The sequence below is a fragment of the Pan paniscus genome, chromosome 3, assembly GCF_029289425.2.
Source record: "Pan paniscus chromosome 3, NHGRI_mPanPan1-v2.0_pri, whole genome shotgun sequence".
NCBI classification, from domain to species: Eukaryota; Metazoa; Chordata; class Mammalia; order Primates; family Hominidae; genus Pan; species Pan paniscus.
Genome location: NC_073252.2, coordinates 74,681,672 through 74,703,197, shown reverse-complemented (window position 1 = coordinate 74,703,197; position 21,526 = coordinate 74,681,672). Strand labels below are relative to the sequence as shown.

Below are 21,526 nucleotides of genomic sequence, written 5' to 3'. Positions count from 1 at the left end.
CGCCTCCCAAGTAGTTGGGACCACAGGTGTGCCACCACGCCCAGCTAATTATTATATTTTTAGTAGAGACGGGGTTTCACCATGGTGGCCAGGCTGGTCTCAAACTCCTGACCTCAGGTGATCCACCCACCTTGGCCTCCCAAAGTGCTGGAATTACAGGCATGAGCCAACACACCCGGCCAAAAGGAGAATTCTTAACTCATTGGAGAAGTGATCATGTAAGCCAGGCATTGCTGACCTTCCCACACCTCAAATCTGTATGGCACTCTCCTCTGAACAAGGCATATTCAGAAGCACATTATCTAGCACAATTGAGCAACACTGGCAATTCCAAAAAACAGACAGTATTTTTGACTTTTCCCCCCAAACAAAAAGTTTCCTTTTTTAACCCGACAACCAAGTGGATTCAAGAAATCGTCTGGTAGATGTAAGGAAAGTTAAAGGATTCCCACATTCATTTCCATTCTCTTCCTAGTTCCCCAAAAGGAACCCTGACTAAGTGGCGAATTCTGGCCATAAAAAAATGGTAATAATAAGTCATAATCTCCGAGAAGTGTAAAGGGCCTTTCTCTTTGGGAAAACCTGTAAGGTCCCAGTTCTCCTCCTTCCCCTTGGGAGAAAGAACACACGAGCTACCTAGCAGAAACATCAAAGAGCCTGAGGCCTTTAATGCTATGAGAAGGGGAAAACATGGGTTGAAGATTTCATTCTAATTTAGGAAAAACAAAAAATATATATAACTTAAGTCTTTCTTTCTTCATTAAGCTGCATGAATACATTCTGTCAACTGATAGTTCTTCCTGATCCTTAATTTGAAGTATTGTTACCTAATATAAAATTACACATTTTATCCTTTCCAGGGGAGTCACTGCCACCAGCTTTGCTCCCCGCTTGGTGTTTACAACCTTTGGAATAGTTGTAACTTGTCACGTCCCCATCTCAGCCTTTGTTTGGCCTACTTTTCTAATTTTAGCTCTTTTAATCGCTCTCATCTGAAGCCTGTCCTTCCTCGTTTCTAATTATACTCCTAACAAATACTTTTTGATGGATGTTGATGAATGTAAAATAAATTAAAAATGATTCTCATGCCAAGATATCTGTAAGGCTCAGCCCCTCCCCTTTCCAGGTCATTGCTCAAATGTCAAGTTCTTAGTAAAGCCTTCCTCGTCTACCTTGTTTAAAGTGGATGTACATACACAGAGAAGCATAAACATACACAAGTGCATTGCTCCTGTGTATTCTATAACCCTTTCTTACTTTATTTCCCCATAGCATTTACTCTCATCTAACCTACAACACGTTTTACTTGTTTATATTGCTTATTGTTTGCTCTACCCACTAGAACTGTAAACTCCATGAAAGTGAAGAGCTTTGCCTGATTGTTCACCACAGTATCCTCAGTGCTCAGAAGATTGCCTCACACTTAGTAGATGCTTGACAAGCCTTTATTATACAGCTTAATTTCATGAACTCCTTAACCACTCTTACTCAGCAGAAACAGAGCCTCCCCAGTAGAGCTCTTCTAAAAGACGTAGAAGTGGTGAATGAATTACAATCCCAAACAAGCACCAATGGCTGACACTGGACATCTTATTTCCAAACCTGTGATCTGAAAAGATAGCTGATTTCCCCTCAACCTTTCTTACCTTTCGCGATGCCAAGAACTCCATGCCCTTAGCCACTTGGAAGCTGTAACAGATGAGATGCTCCAAGGTCAGGAAGTCCTTATACAGATCTTCAGGAGCTGTCCAAAGAGGCAGGAGGATGGAGATCAGTATTTCCATGAGTTAGTGTGATGTTTCTAAGTTTGCTAGAGTAATAATCTTTTTAAGACTTGGGAGTTAAGTTTTTAGGAAATAGAAGCAGAGAGTCAATCCTTCTATCTTCTGTAAATCTCCTGAATCCCAGTATCATTAGCCTTCATCATACCCCTTAGGAACAATACTGGTTTTTCCATTTTAGCCAAATTGAACCAGTAAATCCAGGAGGTAGAATAAGGTAATACTGACCTAGATAATATGGGAAATAAAGAGGACATTTCCAAATTTGCCACTTACACTGTTTTTTGTCATGTACCCAGAGGGATAAACAATAGTTTCATATCAAGAACTCTAAAAATAAAACAACAATATTCAGGGTCATTGAATCTCTTCTCTCCAGGTTTTGTCCTGGGACAAAGGCCAAAAGTCAAACTATAATCTGCAATAGATAACTAAAAATACTAGAAATATATTTAATTCATTTTGAAACTTTAAAAATGCTGTAAATACATTAAATCTGGCCTGGGAGGGTGTTTTTTCCTGAGAGATAACAGAAACATGGAAAGATAAATTTAAGTAAATTGGTGGTATTTACTTCAGTGCAACTGGTACAAATAAACACTAAGATATTAAATGGGTGTTTCAAAATCATCTCTTCGGTCAGATAAGACTTATGGCTTCTTTCCTGGAGACAAATACCAGAGTAAACAAAAACTTAGTTGTAGTAATAAATTCGTAAGTATTTAAAAGGCTGTGAGCCTTTTTCTCAACAACTCAATCTCTTAGGTTTCTGGCTCACTGGCCACTGTTTTTTGAAAGACAAAGAGCAGGGTAGAGGCAGCACCACTCAGTGTGGGCCCAGCTAAATGAAGCCTAGACCACCTCCCCATGTGCTTCTAGACCAAGTCCCAGCCTCACACTACCTTCTCAGGTTCTAAGGAAAAGGAGTTAAATGCAAATTCTCTCTGTAGCCTCATGTCAAGGGAAACAGAGTGGGTTTCTTCCACTATTCTTCTAGACTTATGCCTCAAGGGGAGCCAGCCTGTCACCCATCTCTACATCCACAACGCTATCTCTGCTCCTTCTGAAGGAGGCAGAAATACAGTGTGTCCTGGAGCCGGCTGAAGTCCTGGAAGTTAGGCTGGGACCACAGCTCCACCCAAAAAGAGCACTAAAATATCACTCAGGCCAGGCACGGAGGCTTACGCCTATAATCCCAGCACTTCGGGAGGCTGAGGCAGGTGGATCACCTGAGGTCAGGAGTTCGAGACCAGCCTGGCCAACATGGTGAAACCCCATCTTTACTAAAAATACAAAAAAAAAAAAATTAGCTGGGCATGGTGGCGGGCACCTGTAATCCCAGCTACTCGGAAGGCTGAGGCACAAGAATCACTTGAACGCAAAAGGCGAAGGTTTCAGTGAGCTGAGATCGCACCATTGCACTCCAGCCTGGGCAACAGCATGAGACTCCACCTCAAAAAAATAAAAATAAACATAAAAACAAATAAATAAAATATCACTGGAAACATAACTTAATAAAGGCCAGGATATTTATCAAGACTCCCCTGAGGAAGTATGGTTGGAAGGAAGACTTGATAAGCCGCTTGGGGTAGGGTAGAAACAACAGATGGCTCCTAAACTGCCTTTGAGAAGGTTAGGTATAATGAAAAGACTTTTGCACAGGTAAAGCATGCAACGTGGGGCGAACCACTCTGGGGCTCTCCAAGGCAATGGAGAGGCTAGTCAACTACCAGAAAACTTGTGGCCTCTCTCACTAATAAATGCTGAACCAGTATTTTAAGAACACTGCTGTGGTTGTAGCCGACTGCTTAGCCCACTTGGACTACCCAGATTTCTCAGGCTAGCCCTGCTTCGCTTCCCAGTCTAGGGCTTCCACACTTTACTTTTGGGTAGACAGAATGGAGGCAGTCTATTATAGAAATACAGGTCTCTTTCAAATTATGAGGTAGTATTGGACTTTTCCCATGATCGAATTCCTTGTAACACCCTATCACCCTGTCTGCTCTGACAAGAGCATGCCATAGCATGCAGGAAGCACTAGCCAGTACCTTCCTCTTCTTCTACATCACTGAGGGACTTCTCCTCCACAAATCCAGAGCTGGCTGAGCTCTGGCTACTGGTGATGCTGTCCAAGCGCCGTTTCAGATCCACAGGGATTGCTCCAACGTAGTCTTTCCCTTGACGGAATCGTGCCCCTTTGGTCTATAAAAAAGCAAAGGAACAAACAAACTCCTTGAATACAAAATGAGTCTTTAAAAGTTTACAACCTTTAAAATGTAGTAAACCATGGAGATAATTGAAACTACTAAAAAGCAGACAAGGAGGACATCAATTTCAGGATTATGCAATCTCTGAGCTGAAACTTGGGGCAAGTTTTGTGCATAATAGGGTTTCTTCCACAAAGCCTAGCTCCTTCTTTAGCTTAAAGTGACAAATGCCACATTTTGAGTTGCATTCAGACACACTTTCAGCATTAGGATGCTCTTCACAGAGGGATTTACACTCCACGGGGCCAAATATGGCTAGGGGAGAGACAGAATAACCCAGAGATGTCCTACCCTCTGCCCTCCCCTTTCCTCGCTCATACCTGCCTTCTCCCCCATGTCCACACTCTGTAATGGGTCAGTAGATTAAAATCACAAACATAAAATGAAACATATGGCCCCCAGAAGGTAAAAGAGGAAGTTACAACAGCCAAGAGGTAATATGAGAAGATTCTTCACAAGTTCTTCACAAAATTTCAACTAAAAAACTAACCTGTACCATTTTGAGTTTCCCTTCATTTTATAACATGGCCAGAGCAGGATTAGGAGATGACATACCTTGTAGGGGACAAATTCATTTCTCTTGCTCCTCAGGTAAGTGGATAGGTTTCCAAATTTGCAGAATTCCACAATCACCATGAGTGGCCCTGCAGGCAGCATGTCCAGGAAGGAAAATGGGTTTTCACTCATATTCCTCACTAAGTGTTTAATATAGGGATGAACCCAAAAACACCTTAGAAGAAGGCTACAACCTTTCATTGGGACAGGAGTGTAGAAATCAGCTGGTCCCAATCCCCTTATATTGTAGCTTTTCTTTTTTCCAGAACACATTTTCACAAGATTAACCAAAATTTCAGAAGAAAACCCACCCATCTACTTGCTTTTCAGTGCAATCTCTTGATATGATTCCATTTTGGGGGTAACTACCCTTAAGCTTTCAAGTTTTAGGGAAGTTTACTCTTCTCCTCTGGACATCTGTTACACAAGTAACAAACTGTATCATAGTGGCATGACATTTCTTAATTCAGAGAAAGTTTTACAATAATTTAATTCTAGTGCCAATTAAACCTCCATGAAATATATTTATTCCTAGGAATCCACAAAGTATTCTAAGCTAAGAAAATCAAGGCCAGAGGAGTTGACTGCTTTCCCTCAAACACTATCAGAGAGGCATGTTAAAATTGGGTGACCAAAACCATCCAGTTACTCACCTCCTGGCTTGGTACAGGCACCTAGAAGGTTGACCACATTGAGATGGTGACCAATATGAATGAGGATCTTGAGTTCAGACATGAGAGCTCGATGCTCACTGTGTGTTGCTCCTTCTACAAATACAGTACAAAGAGGGAAATCATAGGTATGGACATTTCCTTCAGATAATTGGGGTCCCTCCCTCCCTGCATGCCACTATACAACTTACCCTCCAGGGGTAACACAGCTGTGACCTAGTTTACGGACCACATGCATTTCCTCAAAAGTCAAGTGTAAATTCTATTTTCTAATTTGAAATAAAACTCATATTTTAAGTGAGCCAGAAAGTTTGATATTTAAAGGAACCCATTGTGAAATCTTTTGCAAAGAGGAGAATACATCTGCAGTGGAATCATGCCCAGATTCTCTTCTTTAACAAAACTGGATTTTTGCATTTCAGGTTCACTACGATTCTGAGGGTGTGATCATTTCAGTGCTTCCTCATAAGGAAGCAACACCATGTATTAAATATCTTCACGTGTTAGGGGCTATACCGAATGTTCCAGCCAATCTGTGCCGATCTGTGCAGGTGAATTAAGGCCAGCTGGAAAGACCAGTTGGCACATGAGGCTGATGGCACTAAGACTATGTGTTTGATCCTGTATGGACTGCTACACTTCCCACTAATTCACAGGCATGGTCCACATCTAAGGCTCTGATGAGCCACCTCAAAATTATACACTCCCTTGGCCACAAGAGAAAAAAGGCAAATGGAGAAAGATAGCTTTGAAATGCACAAAACCTATTGGCAAAGGGTCACTGGCACTGCCTTCATCAATGAAAGTACATCACAATTGAAGAAAGAAGCTTTACTGTCTAACCTCCTGAAATGAAAATGGCCAGACCACAATTCCGTTACTATTAGAATTAACAATTATTTATAAAGCTTTTAATTTAAAAAATATAACCCATTATATTTTTTTCTAACACAACCATTCTTGTTTTGCAAATTATCTTTTACATATGAACATCTTTTACATATTCCAATTCTGGAGAACATGCTATTTTTGTATTCCACTTTCTTCCTTTCCATGTCTCTAGATGGTGTATAATTATCTGATTCCACAATATATTAAGAAACAATTTTAATATAACCACAGTCCTTTTTTCCTGTACCCAGAACCACTAAGTACAACTGTGTTGGCTGAGCCCTGCACAAGGGTAACCAGGCAAGAAGGTGAAACCCATCCCCAACTTTGCTTGCCAGACCATGCATCCTGGCATAAAGCTACAAAGGAGGATCCTTTTTCCAATTTGCACAAGGGCATTATTTAGGCTGACTGCATGTGTGGCTAGTAGGCCCACATAAGCACAAAGCTACTGATACAAGCCTTGCAACATATTTAAAGACTAGATAAAACAGAAAGATAGATCACCACATAATTTTGCTTTTACCTTTCAACATTTTGACTGCTACTGTCCTGCAAGTTGCTGTCTTGTCAATTCCAAAGGCATCTGCTTCAATCACTTGGCCAAAGGCACCACGGCCAAGAGGCTTACCTAGAGTCAACAACAACAGCAACAAGAAAACAGACTTGGATTACTATACAACCAAAGTGATACGCAGAGACATCAACTAGATAGGGTGACCATACATCCCAATTTAACATGGATAGTCCAGTTTACTCCTTTGTCCTGGCTTAATTATTTAATAACTCCCCCTTCACTCTCCAAATGTCCTGCTTTGGATGATTACATAGGGACCCGACCTCTAAGTGGCTATATGAATGATTATCCAAATTCAAGAAATGGAATTAATATTTCTAAACCAGAATCCAACATCTGAATACACCACATTTGTCATCATTCTAATGGAGGAAGAGATGGCCTGGTAAATGCAATATCAAATTAATAGCAATTGAAAATGCACCTAGCTTCAGCCGGTCTCTGGGGAATTCCCATTTGCTGGCATCATAAGGCAGTCGTTCACAATGTTCATCCAATGGGAGTTCATCTGGATCCATGACGATGGACAAGTAGCCTGTCTTCAGTTCCCCTCCATTGGCCTGGAAAACATCAATCCTTCCAGTCATAAACACACTGTTGTTTGGCTGTTGTTTTGTGTGCTTGTTATTGCTGTTTATTGGAGACTCATTCCTGTCTCATTTTCCAATAAAACTCATGGAGTTTGAGAGTGGTCCTATTATAACCCTGCTTCTAGTTTCCCTTGTCCCCCAAAGGAGCTCAGAATTAAGGTTTTAAAGCTTAATTACACTAGACAGTCCAAGCCCTTTTCCTCTCTAGTGGCTTCTATCAATTAAATCCCTGAGATCCAGCCAAAAGAAAGTGGGCAAGAACGTTATTGTATTGAAATAAAAATGTGCCCATTGAGCCAATAACAATGGGAAGAAACAACTCAAAGAACCCCAGTCAGTTTTCATTAATCATGAAAACCAATGTGCATGGGCAGAAGGGAAATTATTTTGTTACCCGCTTAACGGTCCGTAGGATGATGACAAGAAGTAGCCAGAAGAACATGGCAATCACCGCCGTGCCTACTAGAATAATGATTTCCAAGTTCGTCTTTTCCTGGGCACCTGGAAAGACACAATTGAATGAGTATCAACAGTTGGAAACTTATACTTTTTGTTTGTAAGATGACAAACTTTAGCACTAAAGCAAAATCCCAAGCTTACCAACTTGGAAAAATCCTAGAGGACAACAGTTACACACCCCTAACTTGAATGGAGTCTACAGAATTCTTTTTTTTAATTTAATTTTTATTTACTTATTTATTTATTTATTTATTTTTAGAGACAGGGTTTCTTTCTATGTTCCAGGCTGGAGTACCATGACACAATCATAGCTTATTGCAGCCTCCAATTCCTAGGCTCAAGCGATTCTCCCACCTCAGCCTCCCAAGTAGCTGGGACTACAGATGCATACCACCAAGCCCAGCTAATTTTTCTTTTATTTTCTCTAGAGACAGGGTCTCACTACATTGCCCAGGCTAGTCTCAAACTCCTGGCCTCTAGCCATCCCCACCGCCTTGGCCTCCCAAAGTGCAGGGATTACAGGCATAAGCCACCACACCTGGCCTACAGAATTGTTAATGGAAAATTTAAAGCTTGCAAAACATTGCTCATGTAAACTTACAACAATAAAATTCTAAAGTAATTAAGCATAGGAGTAGTAATGTCTTAAAAGCCAAACATAGAAAGTGTTTAGAGGAAGAGCAGTCTTTGATGGAAAGAAAACAGATCATTCTCTACAGAGAAAAAAAAATATTTCTATTTGAGGAAAACAAAAGTCTTCTTTTAAACTGATAGTCAATATTTTGATCTGTGCAGAGTTTGCAAAAGGATCACATAAGAAACCAAGTAGGGAAATAAACAAAATTTTTTGACCTGAGAGTTACTAATGACCATGTATCTACTATGCACTCATCACTTTAAATATGCCATTCCACTTAATCTCCTCAACAACTCTCAGTTTTCAGATGAAGAAACAGAAGACCAGAGAGCTTAAGCTACTTGACTGAGGGCACACAGCTAGTCAGTGGTTCAGTCAAGAGATAAAGAGGCCTGTCCAACATGAACTAACCATTACATACACTACCCCATCCCTTGTGGCAGGAGTCTGAGTGAGGAGAAGAGGAAGAGCCAAGATGAGCACATCACGCATGGCCTGGTAATGGGAGTTTCAAATCACTCATGAAAGGAAAGAGAAGAGGAAACTAGAAGTCAGCAAGCAAAGCTGCAGATGCTCAGGGCTTCAGAGGACAGCTCTGAGTGGAAGAAACAAAATACAGAAACAGGCTTTCCACTAAGAGTGATTAGCAAAGAGATGATAAGGAAGCAGTCATCACTTGGGGCCTCCCATCAGAAGAGTTCAAGGAGAATCAAACCGGGCCACAAGCTGTGTGGATGGCCCACTACGGCCTCATGAGAGCAGAAGACAAGTAAGAAACTGGTTTGCAAAATAAGTAATAAATTGGTTTGCAAAATAAAAGTTAACTTAACCATTGAGAGACAAGCACAATTATGCTTGGAGTAAATTTTGTTTCTCTGGTGATCCTAGGGAAGTAATTCTCTATTTATACACACAGATTTAAAAGTCCAGTTGTACATAGAAGATAAAAAGTTCAAAGAGTCTGTTTTCTATGTGTTTGTATATTAATATTCTCACATAACATTTGGGAACCCAGCAGGAATATTAAATATCTAGCTCTGCCTTTCTTAGCATTCACTCCAGGTAAGAAGTAACTATAATCTCTGTGCCAGTGTTACCTAGTTAGGCATCTGTAATCAGCTGCAGGCCACCAACAAGAGGTAATGCAGAGCATCAGAGACAATCTAGAAGTCATTCTGCGGATTTGCCCTAAAACATGAATCACTTTGGAAATGACAAAACTGCCATGGTCTTTGAAATCTTTATTTGCAAGTGTAGTTTATGAAATGCTAATAAGCTTATACATTTGAAAATATGTCAACATATCTCGATGCAATACTTGGCATCATAGATTTGGCAGAGTAAAGGGACCAAAATCTAGACTTTGAGAGACAAGTTAGGATGAGTTCATAGAAATCCATCGATCCCTTCTATCACCATACTTCTTTCTTACCCTTGCATACCATTCTTTTACCCCACAACACAGTTTTATTCTTTCCCTGGTGGGCTATAAAAAAAAAAGCCATAGGAATATACTTCTTAAGATAAAATATTCTGCCACAAATTACTTTTCCTAGCTAAGAAAATGACAGATTTCACATCACTTCTGCATACACACGTATTGAGATAAAAACCAAAAATTTTCCATGTCAGAAGAGCAATGGTCTATTGTTCACAAGTGAATCTTAATTATCTCTAGTCCAATTAAAACTCGGAATCCTTGTGACTATCTGGATAGCATTGACTGCCATGATTAGGCAGCAATTCTAATGTTTTTCCAAATAAATATAAAGGCATCATTTCTATAAGTTAATCAAGCCATTCAAACAAAGACGGAATCAGGGAGAAGAGGCTATTCATCCTGCCTGATTAAGAATTTTTCCACAATAAGAACTGCAGGAATAGGAAATGTGATGCAAGCAGAATTATAACAACATTAATTATGTTTGCTGGTTAAAAGAATACATACTCACTGAGAAAATTTACAAAGTACAAAGAATATTAAAAATCATCTGTCGTTGCCCTACTCAAAGTGAATGTGTGTCTATAAGATACAAACTAATCTTCAAAAACCACAGGATGTATCTATGACTTCCCACTGACCTTCTTTTCTTTTAAGTTCCGGGGTACATGTGCAGAATGCTCAGGTTTGTTACACAGGTAAACATGTGCCATGGTGATTTGCTGCACCTATTAATCCATCTCCTAGGTATTAAGCCCAGCATGCATTAGCTATTTTTCCTGATGCTCTCCTTCTCCCCACCCCACAGTAGGCCCCAGTGTGTGTTGTTCTCTTCCCTGTGTCTATGTGTTCACATTGTTCAGCTCCCACTTATAAGTGAGAATGTGTGGTGTTTGGTTTTCTGTTCCTGTGTTAGTTTGCTGAGGATAATGGCTTCCAGCTCCATCCATGCAGCTGCAAAGGACATGATCAGATTCCTTTTTACGGCTGCATAGCATTCCATGGTGTATATGTACCACATTTTTTTTTATCCCACTGACCTTCTATTATGAAAAATGCCTCCACTTTTGCACAGCCAAGAACACTGCATGCCTGGCAGGTGTAGAGGCCTTCGTCCTCCTTCCTCACTCTGCGGATAGTGAGGTTCCGGTTCCCATCCTTCAATACAATGCCTAACAGAGGAAGAAAACGATCATTCTCATTTATGATGATGTAGTCTGTGAAGTTTTTCAGGGAAATTTAGAAAATATAAATGCTGCCCTTCATCTTGTTCTATTATCTAACTCTGTAGAGTCACATGGGATCTACTGCTGACTAATCTATATGGCTTTCATGAAAATTCAACAGGGCCCCATACTCCAATTCTAAGTCTGTGAAATGAGCCAGGTCATGGACACCAATACTGCTTTTTTTCTACATTACATCAAGAAATAATATGGCTTTTTAGATAACATCCCTGGGAAAGTTCTGCAACCCAAGAGTGATAGCCAAATTCTATTTACCTGAGTCTTCTACAAGGGTCTCATTATCTTTAAACCACATGATCTGTGGAGGGGGATTCCCAGATGCCGTGCATGAGACTTCGATGCTTTCCCCAATACTTGTCGTCTGATTCTCCAGGTTTCCTGTGATCGTGGGTGCCACACGCTCTAGACACACAAAAAGAAAATCACAGAACATGGAATTGTAACTTTTGAAATGGTTCTGGTATCAGCAAACTTTTAAACAGTTTAAATTTAGTAAAAAGGAACTTGTTGATTTATTAACTTCTGGGAAAATACACTGGTCACTGGGTAAAGTTAAATGAAACAAGTCAGTCAGGACACTACAAACAGATTAATGGCTTTTAGCATTCATATTAGTGATACTAGCTGGTAATCCCATCACAAAAGAAAGGTTCAGGGTCACCTTTATGGATTTTTCCTCTAATTAGACACAGCCTCCCCAGGTGAAAACTTCCCTCCCATGAAGATTCTAGTCAATAATACCCTAGAATCCCTTCAAATTTCTCTTGGAAGTGCCAAATTTTAGTATCATTCAACCAATAATGCCTTACATTTATTTGGCAATTCTTATAAAACTTGTTTACACAATTTGTGTTCCTCACTAGTGATCTTATGTAATGAGCAGAATAGGACTGTTAGCGTTATCTTACAGATGAAATAAATGATGTTCAGTGACATTAAACCACTTGTCCATGTCCCTGCAACTAAGTAAACAGTTGAACTGTTTACAGAATCTGGTGAGGCTAAAAGACCAGTTCAGTGCTATTTCCACTAAAACACAAACAAAACAACAATACCCTAAGGGAAGTCTTGGATTTAAAGAAAATGAAGCCCATGAGTATTTGTTTAAGTGTACAAGAACACTTTAGATTTATTCTTTCTTCAGATCATCAAAGTGCTGTGGAAATATCTTGTCCCAACCAACTGAACATCAAAAGGAATCATGCTGAAAAAATCCATGTCAACACTTAGCAAAATGAGATTACCTCAACAGCATACTACATTGAAGTCTAAGCAAATGTACTGGATTCTAGCCTATTTCTAAGAATAGGTTTTAGGAAAACAAGTTAGGAGTCCTTAGGGAAGCAAAGCAGCTAACTGCGAGCACATATTTTCTGGGCACAGCTAGGCCAGGAGCCTACTTCACATCTCTTTCTCAATTCTGCCATAACCTTGAAGCCAGACAAGCCAATAGAAAATCCATGTGATCTATGTGGTGTGACTTGAAGGATGCTGGGGATGACTTGACCCCAAACTATCTCTTATTATGACACCTGAGTCTTAAAACTAGCGAACTTTATGCTAGTGTCTGTCAGAAGGTGCCTCTTCAAATACGCCAAGGCCTCTGATGAAGACGTTACCCTCTAAAACTGTGGGATAGATGAATTTACTTGGGCAATTTCCTTCCTAACAGTAAAAAAAAAACAGAGGGCACATATATCCTAGGAATTGGAAAGGGACACCACAAGAGGAGAAAATGGAGAGAAGTGGCACAAAGAGACGCTCCCCAAATTTGCCTGATTTTCCCACAGACAAAGCCATGGCTGCCCAGCTTTTGCACAAGGCATGCGGTTAGACAAGGGGTAGACAGTGCCTCTATGGAGGAATTTACAGAGCTATCTGCTCACTGAAGTGATCGTCCCATTGACCTTGGGCTATGCTGGATCATGTGGGATGACCCAGAGGTACAGACAGTGAATGTAGCTTCCTTCCCATGGAGTCTTCTAGGTCTTAAACTCAGCCCATCATCCCACTCTTCATGCAGCAGGTGCCTTATTGAGCAGTTAGTATATGCTGCTATGCTCTATGACTAGAGCTACAGCAGGGAGCAAAACAGAGAACAATTCCTATTCTCATGGACACAGAGACCTCACTGTGCTGTGACTTCCCAGTGGTTGCCTATGTTCTCCTCCTTTCCTTCATGTTTACCACTGTGAATTTCTCACACTCTCCTAGCTCATAGCAGGCATTCCACAAATATTTGTCTATTTAAATAAATGGATGCCCAAGATAAGGCAGAAGTTTCCCTAGTTCAAGCTAATATCCCTTGCATATACTAGTGAATTACTCCATCATCGGGTTTTGTTATTTTCTCTTTTCGATATATCATTTCATTATTATTAGCTTCTTTCTTCCTCAAGGACTTTCGGTGAAGAAGTGTGCACCAGTTTACAACATAATCTCCTAGAGGACAGTAATCTTTGCATAGCACCTGAATTGCACTACATTTAAGGCATTCCAACTGCCTCTGCACAATGATCCAGAATTGTCTCCCTACCTAGGACTGTGAGCTGCCTGACCACGCAATGTCTTTTCTTGGTCTTCCTGTCTTGAGCAAGGCAGACATAGTCTCCTTGGTCCTGCAAGGATGCATTCTTAAGCTCCATGATCAAAATGTCATTTGTGCTATTAGAGAACATGGTGGCATTCAATTTCCAAAGAGTATCCAAGTTCTTGCAAACAGGTGTGGGCAACTCTCCCACATGGATTGGCAGAGGCTGTGGGCCAAGCTTGTACCATGTGAGGTTCTCAAACGTAGATCTGTCTGCAGTGCACCACAAAGACACGCTCTCCTGCTCAGTGGGCTGCATGTCAGGTTGCAAAGTAATTTCAGGACCCCCTAAAATGAAGAGGCCATAGTTATTGAATGGTGATTTAACTTGGTACAGCTCACTATCATCTTGCTGCTTTCAGACTACTACAAAGTACCAAAAGAAATGAAGCTCTATCCGTTCCAGGTGATGTACTACAACTTGACAAACAAACTAGACAATTCAGGTCCCAAAATATCTTATTTGGCCAAACACATTACTTGAGAATGTAAACGAATTCCTCAGATATTTACCACATCTCCACTATGAGCTCTACGCAATGTTTAATATATTAAAAATCCGAAGCAAAATCTCTAATCCTAACAGAATTTTAAAATTAGGTCTTCATTAACACTAACACTCAATGATATGAAAGCTACATTTATGCCAATGAATTAGCCCTGGCTATAATATTCCATTCAGCACAATCAGCTAAAGCTTATCCATAAAACTAAGATGCACAGGCAAAATCAGCAGCATTGGGAGGGCACTGCTCCTATGTCCTTCTGATTGCCTCCATAAAGCCCACCCTCATCAACTGTTCCACAGCAAGCCCACCAATATGTACTGAAGCTCAATAAGCCAGGCACTGTGCCAGATTCTGAAGACTGAGATGTAAATACCACACAGAGCTTGTGGTTTAAAGCATCTGTGAAACCATTCTCTCTCCAGTGTAGTTAGACGCACTGACTTCACATAAGCCCAGGAGATACCTGAGAAGTTTTAATTTATGAATGAAAGCATCAATGATCAATCCAAGTCCTCTTTCCTAAATGCCATGCCACGCACATGAATGGCAAAAACAACAGGGAATTACACAGCTTAGAACCTACTGTGTGAGTGATCCAATCCAAACCTCCAGAGAAGAGTACTTACTGGTCACGTGGAAGGAGATCACCCTCTCTCCTCTCCCGACTTTGTTGACCGCTTCACATTTGTACAAAGCTGACACATTTGCCGCTTGGATAACAAGGGTACTTACAGTCTGTGCAGGGAAAAAACAAATCCCAGGCCATAAACAACGAGGCTGTTTGTGCACAAGCACTCAGTCCAGCAGTCTCCACAATCACTCCAACCTGCCTATGCCATTCCCACTTCTGCAGTGGTTGGACACTCTCAAATTTATGCAATTGCAGGTTGAGTATCCCTTACTCAAAACGCTTGGGACCAAAAGTGGTTTGGATTTTGAATTTTTTTTTGGATTTTGGAATATTTGCATTGTATACTTACCAGTTGAGCATCCCTAATCTGAAAATCCAAAATGCTCCGACGAGCGTTTCCTTTGAGCATCATGTCGGCACTCAAAAAGGTTCAGAATCTGGAGCATTTTGGATTTGGGGTTTTTAGGTTTGGGATATTTACTCAATTTGTATAATTATGCTGCTGTGGAGCTCACACATTATATAAAAAGGGCTTTGGAAGCCATGAAACTAATGATGTGTTTTAATATGATATGATACACATTTTTTCATTCTCATGTTTATAAAATCAGAATCACCCTACACAGATGCATAGATTTAATGTCATAGATGTTTTTATTTTTCTCTGATAAGCTATTAATAAGTTAATGGTACTGCTAAAAGTCAATGGTATTTTCAAAGTGACTTAATATGCTACTATTTAATCATCCAGACTATTTGATTATTAATCTCCAATATGCCTCACATATTATTGTACCATCCTTCCATTAAAGAGAGAGAGATTTTCAAATTTTAAAACTTCAAACTCACTTTGTTTTTTCCTTCAATTAGAGCAAATTGATTTTTATTAACTTCAATTTTATTTCCTCCCTGGAAGTCCTCCACACTTCTCCATTCTTCACAAGGGTATGGATTTGTCACTGAGACAGCTTGGCTATAAGAAAGAGATAACAGCGCATATTATGATTTAATTTTTCTTTAATTAGAGTCAAGAGTAAGGAAAAGATTCAGACTTTGGTTATTCTGTTCTTAGAAATAACTTCCAACGCAGCCTACCATGGTACAAGACTTGGCGCCAATTAAAAATAGGCATTGACAATGAAGGAAAAGGTTCTAGGTAGATTCATTCAGGATACAGGAGGGAAGCAGCTATTCTGGGAACAAACCTTCATTCATAAATTGGATCGACAAGACAATTCAAGTTAATTTAGTTCAAAGGAAGGCAAGGAAACTTATAAGCCACTGGGCTCCTTAAAGTAATTTCTCTGGGACCATGGTCTCTGTGAAGGAAATGATCAGCAGCTGAGGAAGAAGCTCATAGTGGCCATTTCAAAAACAACAACAGGAAGTGGACTGCTTAGGGTGGTGGTGGGTTGGCTGCTGTTGTTGTGTTTTTCCCTAAGGATGTCTGGACTTATGTCAGAGCATGATAAGCTGGGCCTGAGACCCTGAGGACTGGGGCTGGGTCTATCACTGCCTCTCATCTATCAGCATTTCTTCTGACAGATGGATCTTCACACAGACAAGAAGGAGGGATGTGGTATTCACCAGCTGATTGGTATCGGGAGAAAAACCAAAGACTGTCAATTAGCAAAGTGAGCAAATAGCCTGTGTTTGGAGAGGTGTACCTCACGGCTAACCTAACAAGGCTGAGCTTAGCTAATCCCAAAGGAGGATACTCCAAGCAAAGACATCCCCTAAAATGTAAGACACAGAGAAAGATGGATGGAGATTCAGGCTACCTCTTGAGAGAAAACTTTTTTTGGTTTAGGCTTCTCCATTTAGGATGGAGTCATATCATAGCTCAGCTGTAAGAAATGCAAGATGGCAGGAAAGCAAAGAGCGTGTGGCCTTACTCACCTGGGCTCGTTGGGGCACTCTTCCTCCAACTGCCAATACCAGTGGATGTGATGCGGGGGAGGAATGGCATAGACCGTACATGTCAGTGTTTGAGTGGTGCCGTACTGGTAGGAATCCACAGGAGAGATTAGAGATTTCTCACCAATCTGGGGTGGGACTGAAGATAGGAAAAACAACTTTTGAATTGTCAGTCAGCTTTGAAGAATGGGAAATAGAGGATTTTAGCAACTAAAGCTGACTTTCTTTAAGCATATGATTTTGCTTCCACTTTCTTTTTCGAAGAACACCTAGATGTGGAAACAAGAGACCTGAGTTCTAGTGATACTCATAAAAATAACAACTAGCCAGGCATGGGGGCTTATGCCTGTAATCTCAGTATTTTGGGAGGCCAAGGTAGGTGGATCGCTTAAGCCCAGGAGATCAAGACCAGCCTGGGCCACATGGTGAGACCCCATCTCTACCAAAAAAAAAAAGGAATAAAATAACAAAATAAAATAAAAATGACAATAAGCTAATAATAATAATAAATTAACAAACTGAATGACTTTATGGAAGTGTTGAAATCCTGTGCCTCTCATCTGTATTACAGAGATAGTTCTCTCTGTCCTCTCAAGTTCAGGAGATCAGGGGAAGGCTATAGAAAATAGCTGAAATAGCACAGTAAATACATTTATTATGTGCCAAGCATTGTTAGAAGTGCTTTGCACGAATTCATTCACTTAATCCTCACAAACACTATTACTGTCCACAGCTTTATACATGAGAAAAAATGAAACATAGAAAAAAATGACTCGCCCAAGGTCACTCAGTTAATGAACGGCAAAACCTGGAACAAACCTAGACACTCTGACTTCTGAACCCAAACACGTAAACCACCTCATGTTAAAGGGAGGTGTAAATCTTTAGAGAATGCATTCCTGCCACCATCATCTGAGTTTTTCATTCTCTCTCCCTCTTCCTCCCTCCCTCCCTCTCCACTCCCTTTCCCTCTTCCCCTTTCTTCCTTCTCCCTTCTCTCACTTCCTTCTTTCTTCTCTCCCTTTTTCCTTTCTTTCTTTTTTGACTCCAAAGTCAAAACTATTTCCTTATCACTGTCAACCTAAAGCCTCAGATTATGCTTTGAAGACGTGACTTCTTTTTTAATGTTTATTTCATATAGCAGAGAATTTGCTAAAGTGAATAAAATATTTAGTGGCTTCATGAACTGATGAAATGGGCTATTTGCTATCCGTGTTTTGTTTTTATTTCCTGTTCATTTCCTCCTCCCATCCTACTTATACACTTTCCAGTTTCTCCTCTCCCCAGTCCCCTACACCTATGCTGCTTCTAAACAACCTTTTTGGAACCTGTTAACTTTTTTTTTTGAGACGGAGTTTTGCTCTTGTCACCAGGCTGGAGTACAATGGTGCGATCTCGGCTCACTGCAACCTCCACCTCCTGGGTTCAAGTGATTCTCCTGCCTCAGCCTCCCAAGTAGCTGGGATTACAGGTGCCCACCACCATGCCTGGCTAATTTTTATATTTTTAGTAGAGACGGGTTTTCATCATGTTGGCCAGGCTGGTCTCGAACTCCTGACCTCAGGTGATCCATCCGCCTCGGCCTCCCAAAGTGCTGGGATTACAGATGCAAACCACGGCACCCAGCCTATCTTTAAAATATTCCCTGAAAAAAAATAATAAAGCCAAGTTCAGCGGCCTACAGAAGAGTATCAGGACACGTAGGGAAGCACCTTAATGTCATGGGAAAATATCCTGAAGTTTTAATATGCCGTACCAGAAGGGGGAACAAAGAATTACAACAGAGAAGCATTTCTCAAACTGTTTGGAGTGAGAGATTAATGAATTTGCTCAGGGGAAAAAAGGTGCTCTGGTCAAATAGGTTTGTTAAACCTTGAATACTCTATGTCTCTCCTCCTGGAGAATACCAATATACATTAGCATATAAAAGGTTCTGCGAAGTCCTGCAATAAAGAAACCTGTTACACATCTACACATCACCTTAGCACCTCTCACACTCACTTGACCACGGCACCCTTCTCCCCACTCCATTCCAAACACTTATTTGTACCTTTCAGTTTCAGAAAACAAAGTTCAAATTATCTTTACATCAAAAACTTACTATCTTTCCTTTACAGACTCAAAATCAGATCCTGAACTCCTGTCAAAAAGGAAAAAAGAAAAGCTCCCAACCAAGCCAACAGTGTCAACTTCAAAAGCCTTCAGAGTTGGAATGTGCCTGCACATCTCTGATACATCAACTACAATATCAAACTAGAAGCACTGCACAAAATCTAAGGAGAAGGGTCTTACACATCTGTGTACCAGGTGGGCAATTCCATGAGAGGGGAACATGGTAGTATAACTTAGCTTGACAACTGTCCCTGTGGGCATTCTTATTTCACAACATTTAGCTATCGAGGGTATCACTACTTTAATCTTGCATTTGACCACCACAAAGCTCATTTACACGGCCTCTTAAACAAACATGGCCAGAGCACACGGTCCTACGTTTCACTTCAGCTTCACCACGCCAGATGACTTTTGTACACAGGCCCAGCCATGATATGAGTGAAGCAGCAGGAGGCAGAGGAATGGTGGTTTGGCTGATTTGGAAGACAATGTATCATAATAAATCTTGGGCAGAGAGGAAAATTGAATGGACTCACCATACACAACCAGAGAGACCACATGGCTCTGCTTCTCCTTTGAAATGGGATTGGTAAGGATGACAGTATAATTTCCTGTGTCTCTTTCACTCACTTCCATAATCGTCAGTACATGCCCTGCTTTAATTGTGTGATTGGACTCAAGGGGTATTCCATTTTTATACCTATGAAAAAGAATTCTCAGGAATTAGTATAGTCAAAGGATTTGCTCTCACATGAAATGATGCTTTGCATTTATTTCCAGTAGTTACCATTTTATTTCTGGGGGTGGGTAACCAAGGTACTTCACTGGGATTCTGACACGCTCCCCCACCGTGGCTTCCACCAGAGATTCCATGCCACTTCCAAAAGCAACAAAAGGTTTTTCTGGAAGAAAATTTAAAAAAAAAAGGTCAACTTACTGTAAATGGTCATTTGATTTAGTTTTTCATTTCAAGTGAAACGTCAAAGACCTTGAGGGTCTGAGTAGCTGCAGTTCCAAGATTTCCTGTACTACCTTTCAGTGGGTCACTTTTCAGCTTCTCCCACACCTCCCGTGTTTCTCCCACACCTCCTGTGTTTGCATTTGCTTTTCTCTCCCCGCTAGTGCACTCCCACAAGCCTAGTGATTGCTCAAGTCTCAACTCAAACACTTGCTCCACTGTGCAGCTTTCTCTAAGTCCCCCAGGGATGCTTGGGTGCTCCTTCTCCTCTGCTCCCATGACAGCCTCCACACACCTCTTCCACCATGAGGCCCCAGGACTCAGTCCTCAGACCTCCTCTTTATTTACACCTTCCTCTAGCCTCAGGTTTAAAGTATCATTCACGTACCTCCTAAATGTGTTATCTTCTGCCCTGACTCCTCTGGGTTCCGGGTTGATATATTAAATATCTCCACTTGGATGTTTAACAGGCATCTCCAGATAAACATATCTAACACTGTTTCCCTAAATCTCACTGCCTTCTCGATCTTTGCCATCTCAGTAAATAACACCATCATTTACTCAGTTGCTCATGCTAACGCTCGAGTCATCTTCCACTCTTTTTCTCTTATACTCCACAACCAATGAATTGATCAGCGGACCCTGTTGACTCTACCTTCAAAATATATCCAGAAGCAGATCACTTCTCACTACCTCCACCTCAACTACCCTTGTCTAAGCCACCCCTTAACTCTCACTTGGATAACTGCAATTAGCCTCCCAACTGACCTCCTTATTTCTGCCCCTATTTCCCTGAAGTATTCTGGAGAACAAAAGTAATTCTATAAAAACGTAAGCCAGAGCACATCTCTCTCTGTGTATTTTGACAAGTGCATCTTGGCATGTGAAATAATTTAAATAAATTTAGGACACTTAGTGATTTCTATTTTGTTCATTCAGAAGAAATTTTCAAGTTCTTGCTAGGGATGCCACGTGACCTAGAGGTCAAGAGCGTAGCTTTGTAGTTAGGAACTTGAGTTCCAATCTCAGCTTCAAAGATGAGATGAGCTAATAAAGTAAGTGCTCACTAAATCATACTTGTTATAGTTGTTGCCACTTTTATGATTACAACTCTAATAAATAGCATTATCTAAGGTATTTTAAAAATTTCACTGTATTGATGCATTCTCATAATATAAACTCCAAAATCCTTTCCAAGGCTTATAAGTAGGATGCCACACAAATTACCATGTAAACTCAGACATTTATGTAAATGAAAGAGAATAAACAAAAAATTAAGGTGATTTTCTCAAGGCCAGTTCAATTTAATTACAGTTCAATTACAGTTGACCCTTAAATAACACAAATTTGAACTACATGAGTCCACTTATAAGCAGATTTTCTTCCACCTCTGCCACCCCTGAGACAGCAAAACCACCCCCTCCTCTTCCCCCTTTTCCTCAGCCTACTCAACGTGAAGACAAGGATGAAGACCTTTATGATGATCCACTTACACTTAATGAATAGTAAATATATTTTCTCTTCCTTACAATTTTCTTAATAACATTTTCTTTTCTCTAGCTTTATTGGAAGAATACAGTATATAATACATATAACATATAAAATATGTGTTAATTGACTGTTTATGTTATCAGTAGGGCTTCCAGTCAACAGTAGGCCATTAGTTACGTTTTGTGGAAGTCAAAAGTTATAC

General features: G+C 40.5%; 1 protein-coding gene across 1 annotated transcript in view; it reads right to left on the bottom strand.

The window, feature by feature from the left end:
• The window catches only part of KDR (kinase insert domain receptor), a 47,164-nt gene that overhangs the window by 12,502 nt on the left and 13,136 nt on the right, over positions 1-21,526 (bottom strand). The window contains exons 8-22 of the mRNA XM_003806471.7: positions 19,663-19,777; positions 19,412-19,575; positions 16,746-16,902; positions 15,696-15,819; positions 14,842-14,950; positions 13,653-13,994; positions 11,372-11,518; positions 10,910-11,041; positions 7,727-7,833; positions 7,167-7,302; positions 6,692-6,796; positions 5,257-5,370; positions 4,604-4,692; positions 3,830-3,983; positions 1,647-1,744 (exon numbers count right to left, since the gene is read on the bottom strand). Coding sequence (XP_003806519.1) covers positions 1,647-1,744; positions 3,830-3,983; positions 4,604-4,692; positions 5,257-5,370; positions 6,692-6,796; positions 7,167-7,302; positions 7,727-7,833; positions 10,910-11,041; positions 11,372-11,518; positions 13,653-13,994; positions 14,842-14,950; positions 15,696-15,819; positions 16,746-16,902; positions 19,412-19,575; positions 19,663-19,777 — 2,093 coding nt within the window. The remainder of the gene's footprint in view (positions 1-1,646; positions 1,745-3,829; positions 3,984-4,603; positions 4,693-5,256; positions 5,371-6,691; positions 6,797-7,166; positions 7,303-7,726; positions 7,834-10,909; positions 11,042-11,371; positions 11,519-13,652; positions 13,995-14,841; positions 14,951-15,695; positions 15,820-16,745; positions 16,903-19,411; positions 19,576-19,662; positions 19,778-21,526) is intronic.